The 16,346-nt window shown below is 53.9% G+C and overlaps 6 protein-coding genes across 6 annotated transcripts; 4 read left to right on the forward strand and 2 right to left on the reverse strand.

Moving 5' to 3' along the window:
- Window positions 1-2,081: 2,081 nt before the first annotated feature.
- DSM5745_03711 (alpha-amylase) lies at window positions 2,082-3,836 on the forward strand (the record flags this gene model as incomplete). The annotated part of the gene is made up of 2 exons (XM_026745727.1): window positions 2,082-3,098; window positions 3,168-3,836. The coding sequence occupies 2 exons, from the start codon at window positions 2,082-2,084 to the stop codon at window positions 3,834-3,836; spliced, it is 1,686 nt and encodes a 561-aa protein (XP_026606593.1).
- Window positions 3,837-4,667: 831 nt separating this feature from the next.
- DSM5745_03712 (alpha-amylase) lies at window positions 4,668-6,736 on the forward strand (the record flags this gene model as incomplete). Its single annotated transcript, XM_026745728.1, has 7 exons — window positions 4,668-4,740; window positions 4,798-5,211; window positions 5,275-5,867; window positions 5,935-6,030; window positions 6,090-6,312; window positions 6,381-6,642; window positions 6,712-6,736. The coding sequence occupies 7 exons, from the start codon at window positions 4,668-4,670 to the stop codon at window positions 6,734-6,736; spliced, it is 1,686 nt and encodes a 561-aa protein (XP_026606594.1).
- Window positions 6,737-7,821: 1,085 nt separating this feature from the next.
- DSM5745_03713 (GPI anchored serine-threonine rich family protein) lies at window positions 7,822-8,618 on the reverse strand (the record flags this gene model as incomplete). Its single annotated transcript, XM_026745729.1, has 3 exons — window positions 7,822-8,233; window positions 8,288-8,501; window positions 8,567-8,618. The coding sequence occupies 3 exons, from the start codon at window positions 8,616-8,618 to the stop codon at window positions 7,822-7,824; spliced, it is 678 nt and encodes a 225-aa protein (XP_026606595.1).
- A 2,256-nt stretch (window positions 8,619-10,874) lies between these two features.
- On the reverse strand, window positions 10,875-11,501 carry DSM5745_03714 (uncharacterized protein; the record flags this gene model as incomplete). The annotated part of the gene is made up of 1 exon (XM_026745730.1): window positions 10,875-11,501. The coding sequence occupies one exon, from the start codon at window positions 11,499-11,501 to the stop codon at window positions 10,875-10,877; it is 627 nt and encodes a 208-aa protein (XP_026606596.1).
- Window positions 11,502-13,129: 1,628 nt separating this feature from the next.
- On the forward strand, window positions 13,130-14,340 carry DSM5745_03715 (metallophosphoesterase family protein; the record flags this gene model as incomplete). The annotated part of the gene is made up of 3 exons (XM_026745731.1): window positions 13,130-13,264; window positions 13,315-13,740; window positions 13,798-14,340. 3 exons carry the CDS (start codon window positions 13,130-13,132, stop codon window positions 14,338-14,340), a joined length of 1,104 nt encoding a protein of 367 aa, XP_026606597.1.
- Window positions 14,341-15,053: 713 nt separating this feature from the next.
- Window positions 15,054-16,079, forward strand: DSM5745_03716 (alpha/beta fold hydrolase; the record flags this gene model as incomplete). Its single annotated transcript, XM_026745732.1, has 3 exons — window positions 15,054-15,419; window positions 15,490-15,843; window positions 15,900-16,079. 3 exons carry the CDS (start codon window positions 15,054-15,056, stop codon window positions 16,077-16,079), a joined length of 900 nt encoding a protein of 299 aa, XP_026606598.1.
- Window positions 16,080-16,346: the final 267 nt, after the last annotated feature.

The following is a 16,346-nucleotide window of genomic DNA, read 5'->3' on the forward strand; positions in this document are numbered from 1 at the left end:
TAAAGACAAGGCAAGGCAAGCAGAGAAAAGTCAAAGCAGAAAAGTCAAAGTCAGGAACAGCAGAGAGAACCCCTGCTGGCGGAAGATGAGCCTTATGATAAGAGGCGTGGTGAGCGAATGAAACTGGCGTGAGGACTATTGCTAAGAATAAATACGAGGTCCACACCGATCCTCTGAAGTCACGGTCTGCCCGACACTAAGGCCGACTATAGCTTGAGTAGCCTGTAAGAGCTAGACCTAGGGCTCTAGGAGGAGGCTGTAGCCGACCTGGAGCTGCTGGCACAAACTCAATATTGAGACGGTGTACTCGGTGTAGTCTGTAGTGTACTGTAGATGTGCCACAGTACAAGTACAAGTACAATCCCCAGGACCCTTGCTGGATTCCGGGGCCGGAAGTCGGCAGCTTTTATCCATCTATAACCAGGGCCAGTATGGTGAGCTGGAGGCGTGCCTGTCTGGAAAGGAGAGAAAATCTCTGCGGTCGGGAGAAAGACCGTAACTGCGGCGTATCGTCGGGTTCCAAGCCCTACAGTGAAACAGTGGAGCTATCTGCATCGTCATTGGAGCAGACTGAGCCTCGACCCTGAAAATCTCTGCCTTTGGGTTTGCGGCGCTCGTGTCAGCAGCATGACAGTATGACAGCATTGGCATTCTGCACGAGGGCTGAACCACCAGGTCATGATTGCCCCTTTTCGCACTCTTTTCCCTCTCTTCGAAGATAATAATGCAGCCCCTGTCTCAGACTGCAGGTACCAGTCTACCAGAGACAGCAGTGGGTCGCACCAGGCCCGATCTCTTTAGGGCAAGCCTGCTTGGCAGCCCACTGGCATTCTTTCAACGGTTCGTGCTGTAACTGCTGCAATGCAAATACTGCTGTAATGTGGTATCTTGTCGATGACTGATGCTGACTTCGTATAGATAGCATAGCAGCCTCTCGTAAGTTAAGCACCAATCCCAGCCAGCGATAGGGTGCTTAGCCTGCACTAGACCCGGTCAGGAAACAGCCACCGCTATCTCCACCCAATTGCTGTTGGCCTGAAATGAATATGAGACATCAATTTATTTCCAAGACATGCCACTTCTCCCACGCCAGTGCAGTAATCTATTACTCAAGCTGGTAATGGTAATACGCCTATGGTCCGAGCCACCCATTCGGCAGATGGGCAATGGACATTCCATGAACGCAGACGATCCTAACCGGTTTTCGTCGGTTCTCGAACCATGATTGTCGCTCTGCCTCGGCTGCTTCGATTGGCCACTGGAAAGCACACTATTGACAGCGTCCATCCACGGATCCCGCGCTCTCGCTCGACTTCCGCCCGGCCAGGCACCGTACATTAGTGACTTTAGTGCATCACACCGTCTGGTTGCGATAAGCTAGCGTGCTGACAGAGTCGGAGTGAGAGAAGAGACTTGAAGAGACTCTGAGAGTGTTCCTGGTTCCTGGTTCCTGAATCACGGCATCTGGGGCACGACTACTCCGTATATTTATAGCGATGAAGAACCCATCGTGGGCACCCACATGCGGGACATACCCAGGCACTCCGTAGTATCCAACCATGTGGCGATGGCCAGGCAGGCACGAGCAATAACGGCCTTGATCGTCAGTCACCCGCAGAACCAAGTGACCAAGTCCAGTCCAAGTAGGCCCATGCTGTTTTCCGTCTAGACTAGGGTTGTCCTTGTGCCTTGCTGGCTGCCCCTTACCGGGGTCTTCTCATATCTTGCCTGCACTCTGAGCTTTCCCCAAGTCACTCGCTTTCTGGATTTTCCTCCCTGTCGCTCGTTATCTTGCCTTGCTAGAGTATGCCATAGGCGCCGGTCTTTACCCCTTTGCGTTCTCTTCCCCCGCCTTTCGCGGTGTCGCTCCTTCTATCTCGCGCCGTCCTTCACGCTCTTTCTGGATGTCCCTCCTGTAGCTCAGCTCTGGCACTCCCACAGTATCATCTCTGGAAGGCGCACGTTATCTTATCATATCACGAATCAGCATCAGCGGGAAGCACCTGCAGCCACAGCCCGCGATCTGACGCAGACGAAAGTCTATACGAGACAGGCAAGCCGAGACCGCAGGTCTCACCACCATGACGAAGATGCCGATCCCCCAATCCCTCCACCTCGTATCCCTCTTCACCCTCCTTTCCCTCCTCACGCCCTCCCTCGCCGCCAACATCGCAGCATGGAAATCCCGCTCCGTCTACCAGACCATGACGGACCGCTTCGCGCGGACCGACGGCTCAACCACGCACGCCTGCAACACCACCGCCGGCCTGTACTGCGGCGGCACCTGGCGCGGCACAATCAACCACCTGGACTACATCCAGGGCATGGGGTTCGACGCGGTGATGATCAGCCCGATCATCGAGAACATCGACGGCCGCGTCTCCTACGGCGAGGCCTACCACGGCTACTGGCCGCTGAACCTGTACAACCTAAACGACCACTTCGGCACGCACCAGGATCTGCTGGATCTCAGCGACGCGCTGCACGACCGCGGGATGTACCTGATGATGGACACGGTGATCAACAACATGGCGTACATGACGGACGGCGAGGACCCGGCGACGGACATCGACTACAGCGTCTTCACGCCGTTCAACAACAGCGACTACTTCCACAGCTACTGCAAGATCACGGACTGGAACAACTACACGAACGCGCAGCTGTGCCAGACGGGCGACGACAAGGTCGCGCTGCCGGATCTGTACACCGAGCACAAGAACGTGCAGGAGCTGCTGATTGACTGGGCGAACGAGGTGATCAAGACGTATTCCATCGACGGGCTGCGCATTGACGCTGCGAAACACGTCAACCCCGGCTTTCTGAAGACCTTCGGCGACGCAGTCGACATGTTCGTCACGGGTGAGGTGCTGCAGCGCGAAGTCGACACCATCTGCACGTACATGGACGACTACATCCAGAGCGTGCCCAACTACCCGATCTACTACTCGATGCTGGACGCCTTCACGCAGGCAAACGTAACCAGTCTCTTCGAGCAAGTCGAGATTGTCAAGAACCAGTGCAACGACGTAACCAAGTTCGTCTCGTTCAGCGAGAACCACGACGTCGCGCGCGTGCCCAGCTTCAACGACGACATGGCGGTACGTCCCTAACAATCCCATTCCAACCCAACCCCAGTAATCCCATCCATACTAACGACTGGACCGCAGATCGCCAAAAACGTCCTCACATTCACAATGCTCTACGACGGCATCCCAATGATCTACCAAGGGCAAGAACAACACCTGTCGGGCGACGGGACGCCCAAAAACCGCCAGGCGATCTGGCTGTCCGACTACAACACCAATTCCGAGCTGTACAAGCTTCTCGGGCAGCTCAACGCGCTCCGCAAACACGTCATCTCGCTGGGCACAGACTACCTCGACGAATCGACGGTCCCACTGTACCGCGGGCAGATCGAGCTCGCGTTCAGCAAGGGCGTCGAGGGCCGGCAGATCATCATGCTCTTGTCCGGGCAGGGGAGCAAGGGCGACGAGTACACGCTCTCGCTGCCCATTAGCTTCAATGCCGGCACCACGGTGACGGAGGTGCTTAGCTGCACGAACTACACGACTGTTGCGAGTGGGGAGCGCGCGGGGGAGCTGGATGTGAAGATGGACAAGGGGGAGCCGAAGGTGTTTTTTCCGGCGGAGCTGATGGAGGGGAGTGGGCTTTGCGGGCATGCGAAGGGGAATGTGAGTTTTACGAAGCTGGTGACGGGGCAGGATGCGGTGGTTGATTCGGCGGCGGGCAGTTTGACTGCGTATCGCAGTTCTGGTGCTGCTGCTGCGGTGTTTGGGCTGCTTTCGGTTGTGGCGGCGGGGTTGTTGGGCTTATAGTCTTTGTCTTCGTTCGTTCGTTCGATACTTCTTTCATTCTCTACTCTCCTTGACATTGCATTGGCAGTGGTGGTGATACCCGACCAGCGCGCGGCTGTCGCTTTCTTCCTTGTATATATTTCGCTTTCTTTGTTGTGTTTTGCGGATGCAGGGGGCTCGGAACTCGAGACAGACTGCCTGGTCAATGAGAGAAATGACGTTCTAATCCATCTCCTTCCAAAGTCAAAGTCACCAATGCAAAATCCTGAGCTTAGAATAGCTACAGTAAACAAAACAAACGGACCACCGAACCTCGGTCCAGCAAGGACAAAAGACAAACGACCACGGAAACCGGCAGACCCCTCGCCTCCGCCCGCAATTCAGTTGGCAAGCGATGACGTCAATTCTCTGAGACCGCAACTGGAGCCAAGGCCCTTTATCCGCATCCGGCATGAATGTGTGGACGTGAAAATGAAAAAGAGAAATCCACTCCAGCACAAAGAAAAACAGCAAAAATACCCGCAAACTGCCCTGTGAAACAGACTTTTCCCACACGCCCTCTGATTGGCCGCCCAAAGACCGAGCTGAAATATCTTCAGGCGGACTAAGCCGCACCAATCAGACGCAGAGAGAGGATCCGCCGCAGTGGGCCTGTGAGACATGGACGGGGCACGCCCGGAAATAGATTCTGATCCATTCTTACACAGCAAACGGCGCAATACGGTTTTCGCAACGACTCGGTATACCGCGTACCGCTCAGGGTACGGAGTATCATTCACGTTAATATAGCAAGGCCGCTGCATTGCTTGCCCTCGTATCATCCATTGCCAATCGTCAATATTGGGTCGGACGATGGCGTCACTCCTCTCCTGCTGGTTTCTCCCCTGGCGCTCGGGGGGCCGGCCGAACTGGAAGAAGATCGAAGGTACGTCCCTTCCCCATCCATATCGTACCAGACGAGATACTTAGACAACAAATGTAGAAGCCGCATCCCCCGCCCGCCTGCAGGCCCTCCCCTCCTGGACCGCCCCAGACAACAGCCTGCTCTTCCAGGGCTTCGAGTGGCATGTCCCCGCGGACGGGGCGCACTGGGCGCGTCTTGCGCGCGCCCTGCCCGGTCTCCGGGCGCTCGGCGTCGACAGCATCTGGCTCCCGCCGGGGTGCAAGGGGATGGACGTGGACGGGAACGGGTACGACATCTACGATCTCTGGGATCTAGGCGAGTTTGGGCAGAAGGGGGCGGTGCGGACGAAGTTCGGGACGCGGGAGGAGTTGCTGCAGTTGGTGAGGACTGCGCGGGGGCTGGGCATGCGTGTTATCTGGGACGCTGTGCTGAATCATAAGGCCGGCGCGGACTTTCCGGAGCGCTGTGAGGCTGTTAGGGTTGATCCGGAGCGTGGGTTGTCCCTTCTCATCTTTTCCCATGGGCGAGGGCAGTGTGTTGATGAATAATGGATAGGACGGAACGTCGACGTCTCCAAGCCCATGACCATATCCGGCTGGACTGGGTTTGAGTTCGCGGGGCGGGGAGATACGTATAGCGGCATGAAGTATCATAGCGAGCACTTTTCCGGCGTGGACTGGGATGATAGTACCCAGACCGGCGGGGTCTATCGTATTCTTGGTGGCAAGAAGAACTGGGCGCAGGATGTTTCGCAGGAGAAGGGGAACTACGACTATCTGATGTTTGCGGATCTGGACCTCTCGCATCCGGAAGTGCGTGCGGACTTGCTGAGCTGGGGGTCGTGGATCACGGAGCAGCTGTCGCTGGATGGGATGAGGCTCGATGCGGCGAAGCACTTCTCGACGGGGTTCCAGAGGGCGTTTGTCGAGCATGTTCGGAAGACGAAGCCTGCGTTCTCTGTTATCGGCGAGTACTGGAGCGGCGATATCAAAGAGTTGGCGGGGTATCTGCAGGACATGGAGCATACGGTCTCAGCATTCGATGTACCTCTCGTCGACAGATTCTCGCAGATTTCAAGAACGCGAGGAGCCGATCTGAGGAGGATCTTCGACGGGACGCTGGTGCATTCTCACCCCGAGCATGCGGTGGTACGATCATCCCCATGGATACCTCCCATCCAACATATCAAACCCATACTGACTGAACCCTTACCAGACAATCGTCACGAACCACGACACGGTACCTCCCCTGCCCTCCTCTCTCCAACCAACTAACCAACCACAAACAAAGCAACCAGGCCAAATGATGGACGTACGTACCCTTCCCTCACCACCCCATCCACCCCACTAACAACCCACACGGCGGCGTAGACCCCGATCTCCCCCTCCTTCAAACCCCTCGCCTACGCCCTCACGCTCCTCCGCAAAGACGGCCTCCCCACGCTCTTCTACGGCGACCTCTACGGCATCCGCCACAACGTCAAGAAACCGCTTACGCCCGCGTGCGCCGGCAAACTGCCGATCCTCGCGCAGGCCCGCGCGCACTTCGCCTACGGCGAGCAGCAGGATTACTTCGATGCGCCGAACTGCATTGGTGCGTCGACCCTGCGTTTCCAACCCTTACGTCCGCACCATTCGTACGTTGGATGCTGACGAAGCTAGGATTCACGCGCTACGGCAACGCCGCACACCCGGCGGGCCTGGTCTGCGTTATGAGTAACACGGGCGCGGCGAGCAAGAAGATGTTTGTTGGGACGCAGCGCGCCGGCGAGGAGTGGGTTGATTTGTTGAGGCCAGGGGCGACTCGAGTCGTCATTGATAAGCGCGGGTATGGGGTGTTTGGGGTTGAGGCTGTGAGTGTGGCTGTTTGGGTGCCGGCGCAGGCGGCGGCTGGGGTTGGGCTGGGAAGGGAGAAGGTTGAGTTGTGAGTCTTATCCCGCTATACTAATTGGTTGTCGGTGGGTGGTGAGTGCAGGCTAACGATGATGGACAGTGACGTTAATATCTACGGCCTTTGATGGGAAGTTGGGGGAGGTAATAGATTTCTGGTAATAAGGGCGCGTCAAGAGTCGGGAGCTTTATGTGGCTTCTATAGTGTTTTCTACTTAATCATAATCACCACGTTCACAATCAAGCCATGTCCCCTTGACACAATTGATATGAACAATACCAGCTCAATACACACCTGCTCGGCCGTAAGACACAAGAAAACACACCCAGACCCTGGAAACAATAATTTGCCCCCGGCCTGTTCCAATCTTCCCCGAAATACGACCGGGCGTTCAGTGTTCACTGTTCAGCCCTGCCTTGGGCCTTGGGCCCCTTTACTTTGGCAATTGGTACAAGCAGGCAGCATACTGCCACGCCACCAATGGAATGCCGAGCAGCTCCTAACTTTTCACCCACGAATTGGTCAGGCTGACCGTTCGCCAATCCAAGTCTCGGAGGGCCCGAGTCAGAGTTTGCCATTTCCGGCTGTCATAAAATACCGAGGGCTCCACTGGACCCTTTGGCTGGGTCGATACCGTACGGTGGGCCTGTCCTGTTCAGCCCAGTAAGTTTAACTGGTGCAGACCCTGTTTAGCCGGTGTAACCGGGATAGAGGAACAGGTTTGGCGTAGTTGGGCTCTGTAGAGTATCGTGGTCGGTGTAACCTGGGTAGGCACTGCTGAGGGTTTGCAGGAAGAGTGTTGGACAAGCAGATGTGAACAAAGAGATCGATATACCTATTCCGGCTTTGATGCTGCTCATTAAGCAACCCAACCAATTGAGTATTTGAGTCGGACTGAGAACCTGGGGTTGCCGCTCTGAATATATCTCTGCATTGAACAAATGTACAATTCCAAAAGTACCATATATCACTAATTCCACCACCAATATATTCACAATTAATCTAGTCTCTATCGTCCGCAAAGCATCAACCTAATTATAGCAGAGAAGCAGAATTAAACATCAATCGCATATCCACACTCACCAGCCACTCGTACGCCCTACCTACGTAGGCAGTCGTCACAAGCAGCTGGATCCCGGTCTCAGCACCACCCGGCCTCCCCAGATCGATCCTTTAGCGGTATTCAAGGTTTCGCATGTAGCATATCCCCGCTTACAGGGTGAACATAAGCGCACCGGCCATCAGACCGGCAAGGGTGAGGGGAGCACCCATAGCAACACCGGCGTTCAGGTCATCGGGGACATCGGAGGCGCTGGCGGTCGCGGCGGCATCAGACGACGAGGCAGGGGTGGAGGAGCCTGCAGCGGAGGAAGAGGCAGTGTTAGACTCGGCCTCGGTAGTGGTGGAGGTAGAAGCAGAGGTGGTCTCGGTGGAAGTGGAAGGGGTGGAGGTAGTCTCACTCTCAGTCGAGGTGCTGGAGGTCGAGGTCGAGGTGGAGGTGGAGGTGGGCGTGGCGCTGCTGGAGGAGGTGGTGTCGGAGCTGGTCACGTTGAACTGCTCGGACTGCGCGAGGATGCCGGTGTTGTGGGCTTCGTTGGAGAAGAGGTTGATTTGGTAGCCGCCGCTGTGAAGGGGTTAGGACTGGGTTGCGTGGAGTATATGGTAGCTGGGGGCTTACGCCTTCTCGAGACCGGAGATGCTGTCGATGATGTAGGAGCCGTCGGAGGTGTCGACGTCGGAGGCGATCTTCTTCTCGACGCTGGGGTAGACGGCGTTGTTGACGAGGTACAGGTCGAAGGAGGAGGGGTCGGTGCTGACGGAATCCCACTTGACGGTGAAGGAGTCTGAAGGGTCAATCTCGGCGCCCTTCTCGGGCTGGGTGACCTGGAGGGCTGCATTTATCATTAGTTGGGGCTTCTCTCTTGGTTGAAAGCCGAGTCTTTGGAAGGGTAGTTACCTCCAACGGAGACGGCCAGAGGCAGGAGAGACGAAGCGAGCGTGAAGCGCATTTTGGCGATGAACGAGTGGATTGGTGCGTAGGGTAGCGACTGACTTGACTAACGAGTGACAAGCAACTGACTGGATGATAACTGGAAGAGAGGAAGACCCTTAGATCCAAGCCGGGACAAGACAATTATATAGAGCAGATCCGAGGGATCCATTCTTGCAGCGAAGATCTTGACAGGCTCGAACCGTTGTCAGCCACAACCTGGAAGCATCAATGATCACATTGTATCTGATATGATAATATCCATAATTAGACACAGAAGCAGTGGGTTGGAACACCCAGGTCTCAGATATCGCAGAGACATGCCCAGTATGCTGTCAATACACATGATTACACAGCTGTATTTTTGCAATAGACCCGCTATCTTTCCAGTCTCCAGATTGTCTTGGGTCGCATCCGCGCTAGCGATTGAATGTCTCAATATTATATCTGTATCCGGCTGTCTCAACTCGGAAATTGAATATTGATAGCCGAATGAATGGAGCAGCCAATCGCAGGGCCCTCGGTCCTGGAAGCCTGAGCCTGGACGAACCTTGGAAGAGTGCACTGATAAGCGGGCCTCGGCGAGACACCCGAATTGGGCAAATGCCGCCACTGCCGGACAATAATAGATAACAAAATCGGAAAATAACAGAGTCAATGAGTCTTACCGTATTGGAGTGTGGCCACACCAGGGCTGCACTGTATTGTGCCACCAAACGCCAATAAACAGCTGTCCGAGCTCACTAAGGATGACTCTTGATTATGGGAGACTTTGTCTGCTTGGAACTTGTCACGCAATGAGTCTCGGCCATCCACCCTACATAACCAGCAGGTTGGAGTAGAATCCGGGGGAAATGTAGAGACAATATGTTTTTGTATTGTTCTTTTTGCCAGGGCTGAAGACCTAGACATCAGGCAGAAATTGGAGGAATGCGGACACGTATAAATAGGTGATTAGATGCTCCGTGACTGTTGTTACTAACCATGCTGTCATGACGCCCTGGCGCAATGTGAGCCGAAAAAGTCAGAGGCGAAGCGCAATCCTTCAGCAAATCTTCCTGGGAGACGCTCTGGGCGCTGGCCTTGACCATTCAGTAATTTGTGACGGAGGGTATGGAGGACATGGGAGAGTCCTATGTGATTCTCGACGATGGTACAGCGAGAGTGTCCCTCCTTAACCTTGGAGGTTTTTGGTAGATACCGAATACGGAGTAGATAAGGATTCTTCTTGGAGATTCGACCGCGAGAGTGTCTTCATTGAACAATGAATATAGAGTTCTCGCTTTCCCGTTGTTCGGATCCTCCTCGTGATGGCAAAGTTTATGCATCCACATTCCTGCATCGCCGGAGTCCAACACTGTTAACAACGAAGTTACCGACAGCACTGGGAAAACTGCCTTTATGCGTCTTGTTGTGTACGATGATCCGAGAGTCCCTATTCGATACGTGGTCAAGGCATTTGACATCCCTACTTGGACAAGGGTGCCGGGGTATTTGATTCTCCCTAGGCTTGAGAAGAGTGCCCGGGCTACGTGACGATGCTCAACAGAAACTTCCTTAGCAAGCTTGAGTTTCCATGGTAGGTTTAGAACGAAAGTTGTTATCATCGGAGTTACGGTGAAGTGAACCAAGTGTAGATGCCTTTTTATCAACACAGTACATTGGCCTTTCCGACCAACCGCATCTTGACGCTCTTGAATGCTCCTGCATCGAATATCAACTCTTTACCCATCAGAGCAAGCCAAACGGCCCTATGTCCAGACTCGGACTACTACTGGTAGCGTATTATCCTGCGTTTATGCCGTCTATATAGGTCGAAAACTTGATTAAACCAGTACATACGACCATAGGGTGTGGAGAACAGGGCTTCCCGTCCGCTCAGCCGTACTTAAACCACACGCCGGCGAGTTAGTAGTATGGTGGGTGACCACATGCGAATCCCAGCTGTTGTATGTTTTTGCTTTTTGGGCGAGCGGAGACGTACGCAAGTAATCAAAGTCAAAACCCAGCATTACGCCGGGCTGGCATTTTGTTATTGCTAAAGTCGAACACGGCGCGATTATTTAGACGGGACTAGAAACATTTCTGAGAAAATTCTCCAAGAAAATACAGTACAACCATCCATGACTACTCATACCTCAAGCATGAAGCACGCCAACCGCATCACGGCCATCTCATCCAGCCTCTCTCCACAGCTTCATACCACGGCTCCGTAGTGACATTGCGCCTTTGCAGGTTCGAGGTGAGATGCATCTCTTGCGCCACAGACCTTTAACTAGTGTATCAGGACAGGCGAGTCCTGGCCAAGCGGCGACGACTGAAGCTGGGTAGCAGGTTGAACCTCCGGGTCTGATTCCTCGCGCCAGGCCGCCCACTCTCCATCACTGCACGGGTCAAAGAGGACTTGGCACATTACTCGCTCGTTCAGCCTCCAGTCACGCTCGGTGCAGAGGTACAGCACGCCGTGGTAGGTTTTAAAGTCATCGATGTAGCTGGGGACCAAGCCCGGTAGCCGGGTACCAGAGGTCTTGGTCTCGTCTGTAGCAAGAGTTGGAAACGGAGGTGCGTTATTCTGAACAGCGGTAATCTGAGCCTTGTAATCGCCGCGCTGGGCCTTTTCGCTGTGGTAGTGGGCAATGCAGTCTGATACAGTGGCGTGAGGTAGGAAATATAGCTCTAGCCGGATTTCATGGGTCCCAGATGGCTGGTTAATTGCAGTAAAGAGGGCTGCTGGGTCCACGTTATCGGAGGACGCATCGGGGTGGGTGAAGTAGATGGCAAGCGCGTAGAGAGGAGGCAGAGGGCATGAAGCCCGGCCCCGAAATACAAGACCTGCAGCGTGCCCCTGGTGGTCCGTGAAGGGGAGGACATGAATTTGCATGCGTTGGATGCGATTCGCCATGGTGGACAGCAGGATTTGAGACGTCTCTGGCGTGCTGCTCTTTGCCTAACGAGTGATGCCCCTCACTAGCCATGAAATCCCAGCATGTGGTCCGAATATCCAAGGCGCTAGGCCAAAACGGCGACATGTCTCTATGCCAACCGGGTACGACATCTGGAACATACTTGTTGCTTGGTGAACAACAAGTACAAAAAGGGCTTACTGAGCGCGACTGTAGTCTGCGCAGTTAACTGACTTGGAGAGGGTAAGGAGTCTTGGAAGCCACTCCGGCCATCCACACGAGTGGAATGTGGAGTATGAGCCCGAAAAGGGATTTCACACGCGAGAGTTGAGGTAGGTCTGATATATCCCTGAAGCTCTGGAAATATATCTGGGCCAGATACTGGGACAAGAAAACAACGAGAGGACGAAGCTTGACAAATTACTGGTTGGATGAACAGGCCATAAGAGGTTCGATGGATTGAAAGAAGAACTAGGATACCCTTGCTAAGGATTAACTGGAAATAAAAGGCAATCAAACGGCCATGGGATTTAGTAGTAATGTATGTTAAGTCCAAGCAATGGCGGATCGTGAAACGGAGGCAGCTTGCACCACCATCCAACAAAGCCCGCTCATGCAGACCTGATTATTACTACCCAGTATACCCCGGAGCAAGTGGACACTGATTGCGGCGAGGGCTGCTTCCGGCGATCATGCAATTCCACTCTCAAGTCCTCCCGGCAATTGAAACATGGAGCTCCGACCTCCATACCTCCGATCTAACCAATATGCTCTGATCTCGTCCGCTCACCTGCATTGGCAATGCAGCGGGCATCAGAATATTATCTATAAGATGAAACGCGGGAGAAGATTTATGCAAAAGCAGTGGCAGCAGGACCTAGATATGGCGCAGACGACGTTGCTCCTGAGCCCTTTTAAATCCTTGCATGTTATGTTAAAGTAGAGAGCTTGTTTACGGGCCATGCATAGGTACCATACCCTTAGGTATGGTAGTCTTCCGTATTAAGCCTGGGATGGCTGGGTGGAATCGTGCATTCTTTTTGAAGCAGGCTATGTCTGGTTGGATGCCCTAACAAACAGAAGATGTTGCGTTGTGCGCCGGTCTCAAAACACTCTTGAGCTGAGACATTTATGTGCTTTGAATGATCGCTTTGATAGAAAGCTTCGCATGGTGAAATCAATGTCTCTCGGCCTTCGACGCCCACATACCAGTACACAATCTGACTTGTATACAATCAAGTTCCGCTTTTATAAGTGGTGACTTCGTATCGTAGCCTGCAGACATGGTCAAGAACCTGAATCCCTGGACGGGTAGAGATTTATTGAATGAACGCGGGCCAGATAGTGCAAGGATAATCCGTAGAGCCTATTCACAGCCAGGCTCTGGTCTCCGGCCCCCAAAGCCTACCATACCCTAATGACCTTTCCAATTCCTTGGAGTACCATGGAAAATTACCCTAGCAACGCTAATGCAGGGCGCTGGCGCCACTCACGGCAGGCACGGCCCCCACGTGGTGTTGGCAGTTTCCTTGTTTTAGTGTTTACAAACACTTAAGAAGCGTTACCATACCTTCCAGGGATTCTCAGGTTGCTCGCTCAGCTGTAAGAAATGCGTCAGTCAACGGTCATGCTCGCGCAGACAGCGCTCGCAGGTGCCACCTCATTCAGACCTCTTCGTTTCTCGGACGACGGCACATTTCAGATTTCAATCTTTAAGGATCTACACTTTGGAAAGAGTAAGGATTTAGTGTCATATAACAACGTTGGGCTGACGTTATTATAAATACATGGGAAGACTAGGGTCCCCGCCAGGACCGCAACTCCATCACCGTGCTTAATACAATCCTCAACGCTGAATCGCCGGACCTCGTCGTGCTGAACGGCGATCTAATCACCGGCGAGAATGGCTTCCTGGAGAATGCAACCGTCTACATTGACCAAATCATCGGACCTCTCGTTGACCGCGGCCTAACTTGGGCTTCGATGTATGGGAACCACGACCACCAGTATAATCTCTCCGCTGAAGCTCTCCTGGAGAGGGAGCAGAGCTACGCCAATGCCCGGACTCAGCGCATGGTCTCTGGTCATGATGCCGGGGTGTCAAATTACTACTTGCCGGTGTACGGATCAGACGGTAGCAGTGATCCAAAGTTGCTCCTGTGGTTCTTCGATAGTCGCGGGGGTAACTACTTCCGGGAACTTGACAAGTCTGGAAACATAGTCCCCCAGCCGAACTGGGTGGATAGCAGTGTTGTGACTTAGTTCGAGAGCACAAGCCGGTCACTGGGCCAGCAGTACAACAAGACGATCCCGTTGCTTGCATTTGTGCATATCCCTACTAATGCTTCGCTCGCGGCACAAACTGTCGTTGGAATTGATGCAAATTCTAAACCTGGAATCAACAATAACGTCCCCCTTGCGCAGCAAGGTCAGGGATGGTGTGAGGATGGGACGAACAGCAACGACTGCGCGTATGGTGGACAAGACATCCCTTTTATTAAGGCGCTTGTTAAAACACCCGGTGTCCTTGGCGTGTTCTCAGGCCACGACCATGGCAATACCTGGTGCTATAAGTGGGACTCTGAGTTACAGCTCCCTGGGGTAGGGGGTGGAAACGGACTGAATCTCTGCTTCGGCCAGCATTCGGGGTACGGAGGGTATGGTAGCTGGATCAGGGGATCGAGGCAGCTGCTATTGTCTGAGGAGGCCCTGGGTCGTGGAGAGCTGGATACCTGGATTCGTCTTGAGTCGGGGGACGTTGTTGGATCGGTCTCGTTGAATGGCACCTATGGGGAGGACTTGTATCCCGCCACCCCGAACGATATGACGCACTCGTGAATGTGTGATCGGCCTAAGCCTGTTACTTTATCAATATGGCTAGATTCAACTTTTAGGAATCCGTATCGCCTTCATCTTCCCGTTGAATTCCCTCGATTTGACGAATGAGCAAAGATATATGGCGAACATGGTATGGCCCAAAGGAGAGAATCCTATTGAACAATAATCCAAGTCATACCACGCACAGCACCACGAGGAAGATCGCACCAGTTGAGGTCTTTGGAATCTCACCAGTAGACATCCTGCTTTGGATGTTAGGCCTCACCGCGACTGCTTGAACACGGCCTGGCCATGTGGGTCTGAAGCTTCACTTCTTCGATTTGTCCCGCAGCTTTTATTCGACTTTCAACATGCAGAATTGGAGAAGAGCTGCTCGGTTGAGGGTAAATTATTCGAAAACAATGCACTGCAGTGACTTGGAAGATCGGAGCAATCGACTGACCTGTATTCCCTTCTAGACGACAGCTTGTCGAGGAGAACGAGCCGTTCCGATCCAGCGCTTCACAGTGGGCCTCCCAGAGAGCGCCCACTGCATCGGTAACGCTGCTACACTAGACTAGATTGTCTTAAGCGTGATCTAGTCATGTGTTCATTGGCTGTTTAGCGACAAGAGGGGTTCTTGTTACAGGATAAAGTTCTCAACGACAATCTCTGCCTTTAAATCATCTTGACCATCATCATCATCACCATCACCATCAGCAGCCACAAGCACGATGCCCAGAACACAAACCATCCAAGTCCCCCACCTCGGCGGCATCTCCGTCGGGTACGCCCTCTCAGGCGACAAATACGACCCCTCCAAGCCCACCTGCGTACTCATCAACTCGATGTGCATGACGGCAGCGCTATACAACGACCAATTCAACGACGCCGCCTTAACAGACGCAGTCAATCTTCTCGCCATCGAGCCATTGGGCCACGGCGCCACGAGCTGCGCCACTGAGCACTTCACCTACTGGGACACGGCCATCATGGCGCTGCAGGTCCTGGATGCCCTAGGGATCGAGAAGGCATTTGCGCTCGGAACGAGCCAGGGTGGGTGGATGGTTACGCGGATGGCCCTGCTGGCGCCGGAGCGGGTGAGTCCTCGTCTTTTCCCATGATCATCCTCAATGGCCGGGGTACCTAGAATACAACTAAAAGCGGTAGATCCTCGGCCTGATCCTCCTCGGCACATCGCTGGACTCCGAGTCCGCGGACTCACGGAGAAAAGGATGCTGGGATCCGCTGCCGCTGCTGAAGCCGTTCTTCGACGGGTGGACGAGCGATGCCCCGACGCCTGAGTTCGTCGTCGAGGCGGCCTGGTGTAAGATGGTTGGGGCGATGGGGTTCGGCGCCTTTGCGACCGAGGAGCGGGTTGGTTTCTGGACCAAGACGCTGCAGGAGGTTTATCGGGGGGATGAGGGGCGCAGGAAAGTGCGCATGGCGCTGAACTGTCTGCTTGAGCGCGATGGGTTGTTGTTGAGGCTTGGGGATGTCAAGTGTCCGGTTTCCTGGCTGCAGGTATGTGGGCATGGGTTACTTGACAGAGGAGGGAATGGAAGCTAATGGTTGACTAGGGCACCGACGATACACCCTTTGGCTCGACTGTTCAGCCAGAGCAGATTCGGCTTTTCACTCGGTCCAAGGAGGCGAAGCTGGAGATTATCGAGGGGGGTGCGCATTATCTCAATGCTACGCACCCAGAGAAGATCAACCAGACTATTTTGGCCATGGTCAGGAAGTATGGCACGCAATGAGTGGCTTGGGCAAAGTCAAAGAGCATCGAGTGGGGGGCACTTTGATCATCATAGCTTCTCTGTTTGAACTATGGATTTTTTGAGGTAGTTAAAATCGTTGTCTAAGCCATAACAGGTGTTAAGGGCCCAAGCAGGGAGGCCATGGGATGAACCTATTGTAATGCCCGGGGCTATCTCGATCTCCTTGTCATTTATTTCGCGCCTCTGCCGCATGCGGGGATCCTTAAAGCAAACCAGTAAGGCGACCCGTTCCAGGTTCCGCATCAC

Source organism: Aspergillus mulundensis (genome assembly GCF_003369625.1).
Source record: "Aspergillus mulundensis strain DSM 5745 chromosome Unknown scaffold_2, whole genome shotgun sequence".
In the NCBI taxonomy this organism is placed as follows: domain Eukaryota; kingdom Fungi; phylum Ascomycota; class Eurotiomycetes; order Eurotiales; family Aspergillaceae; genus Aspergillus; species Aspergillus mulundensis.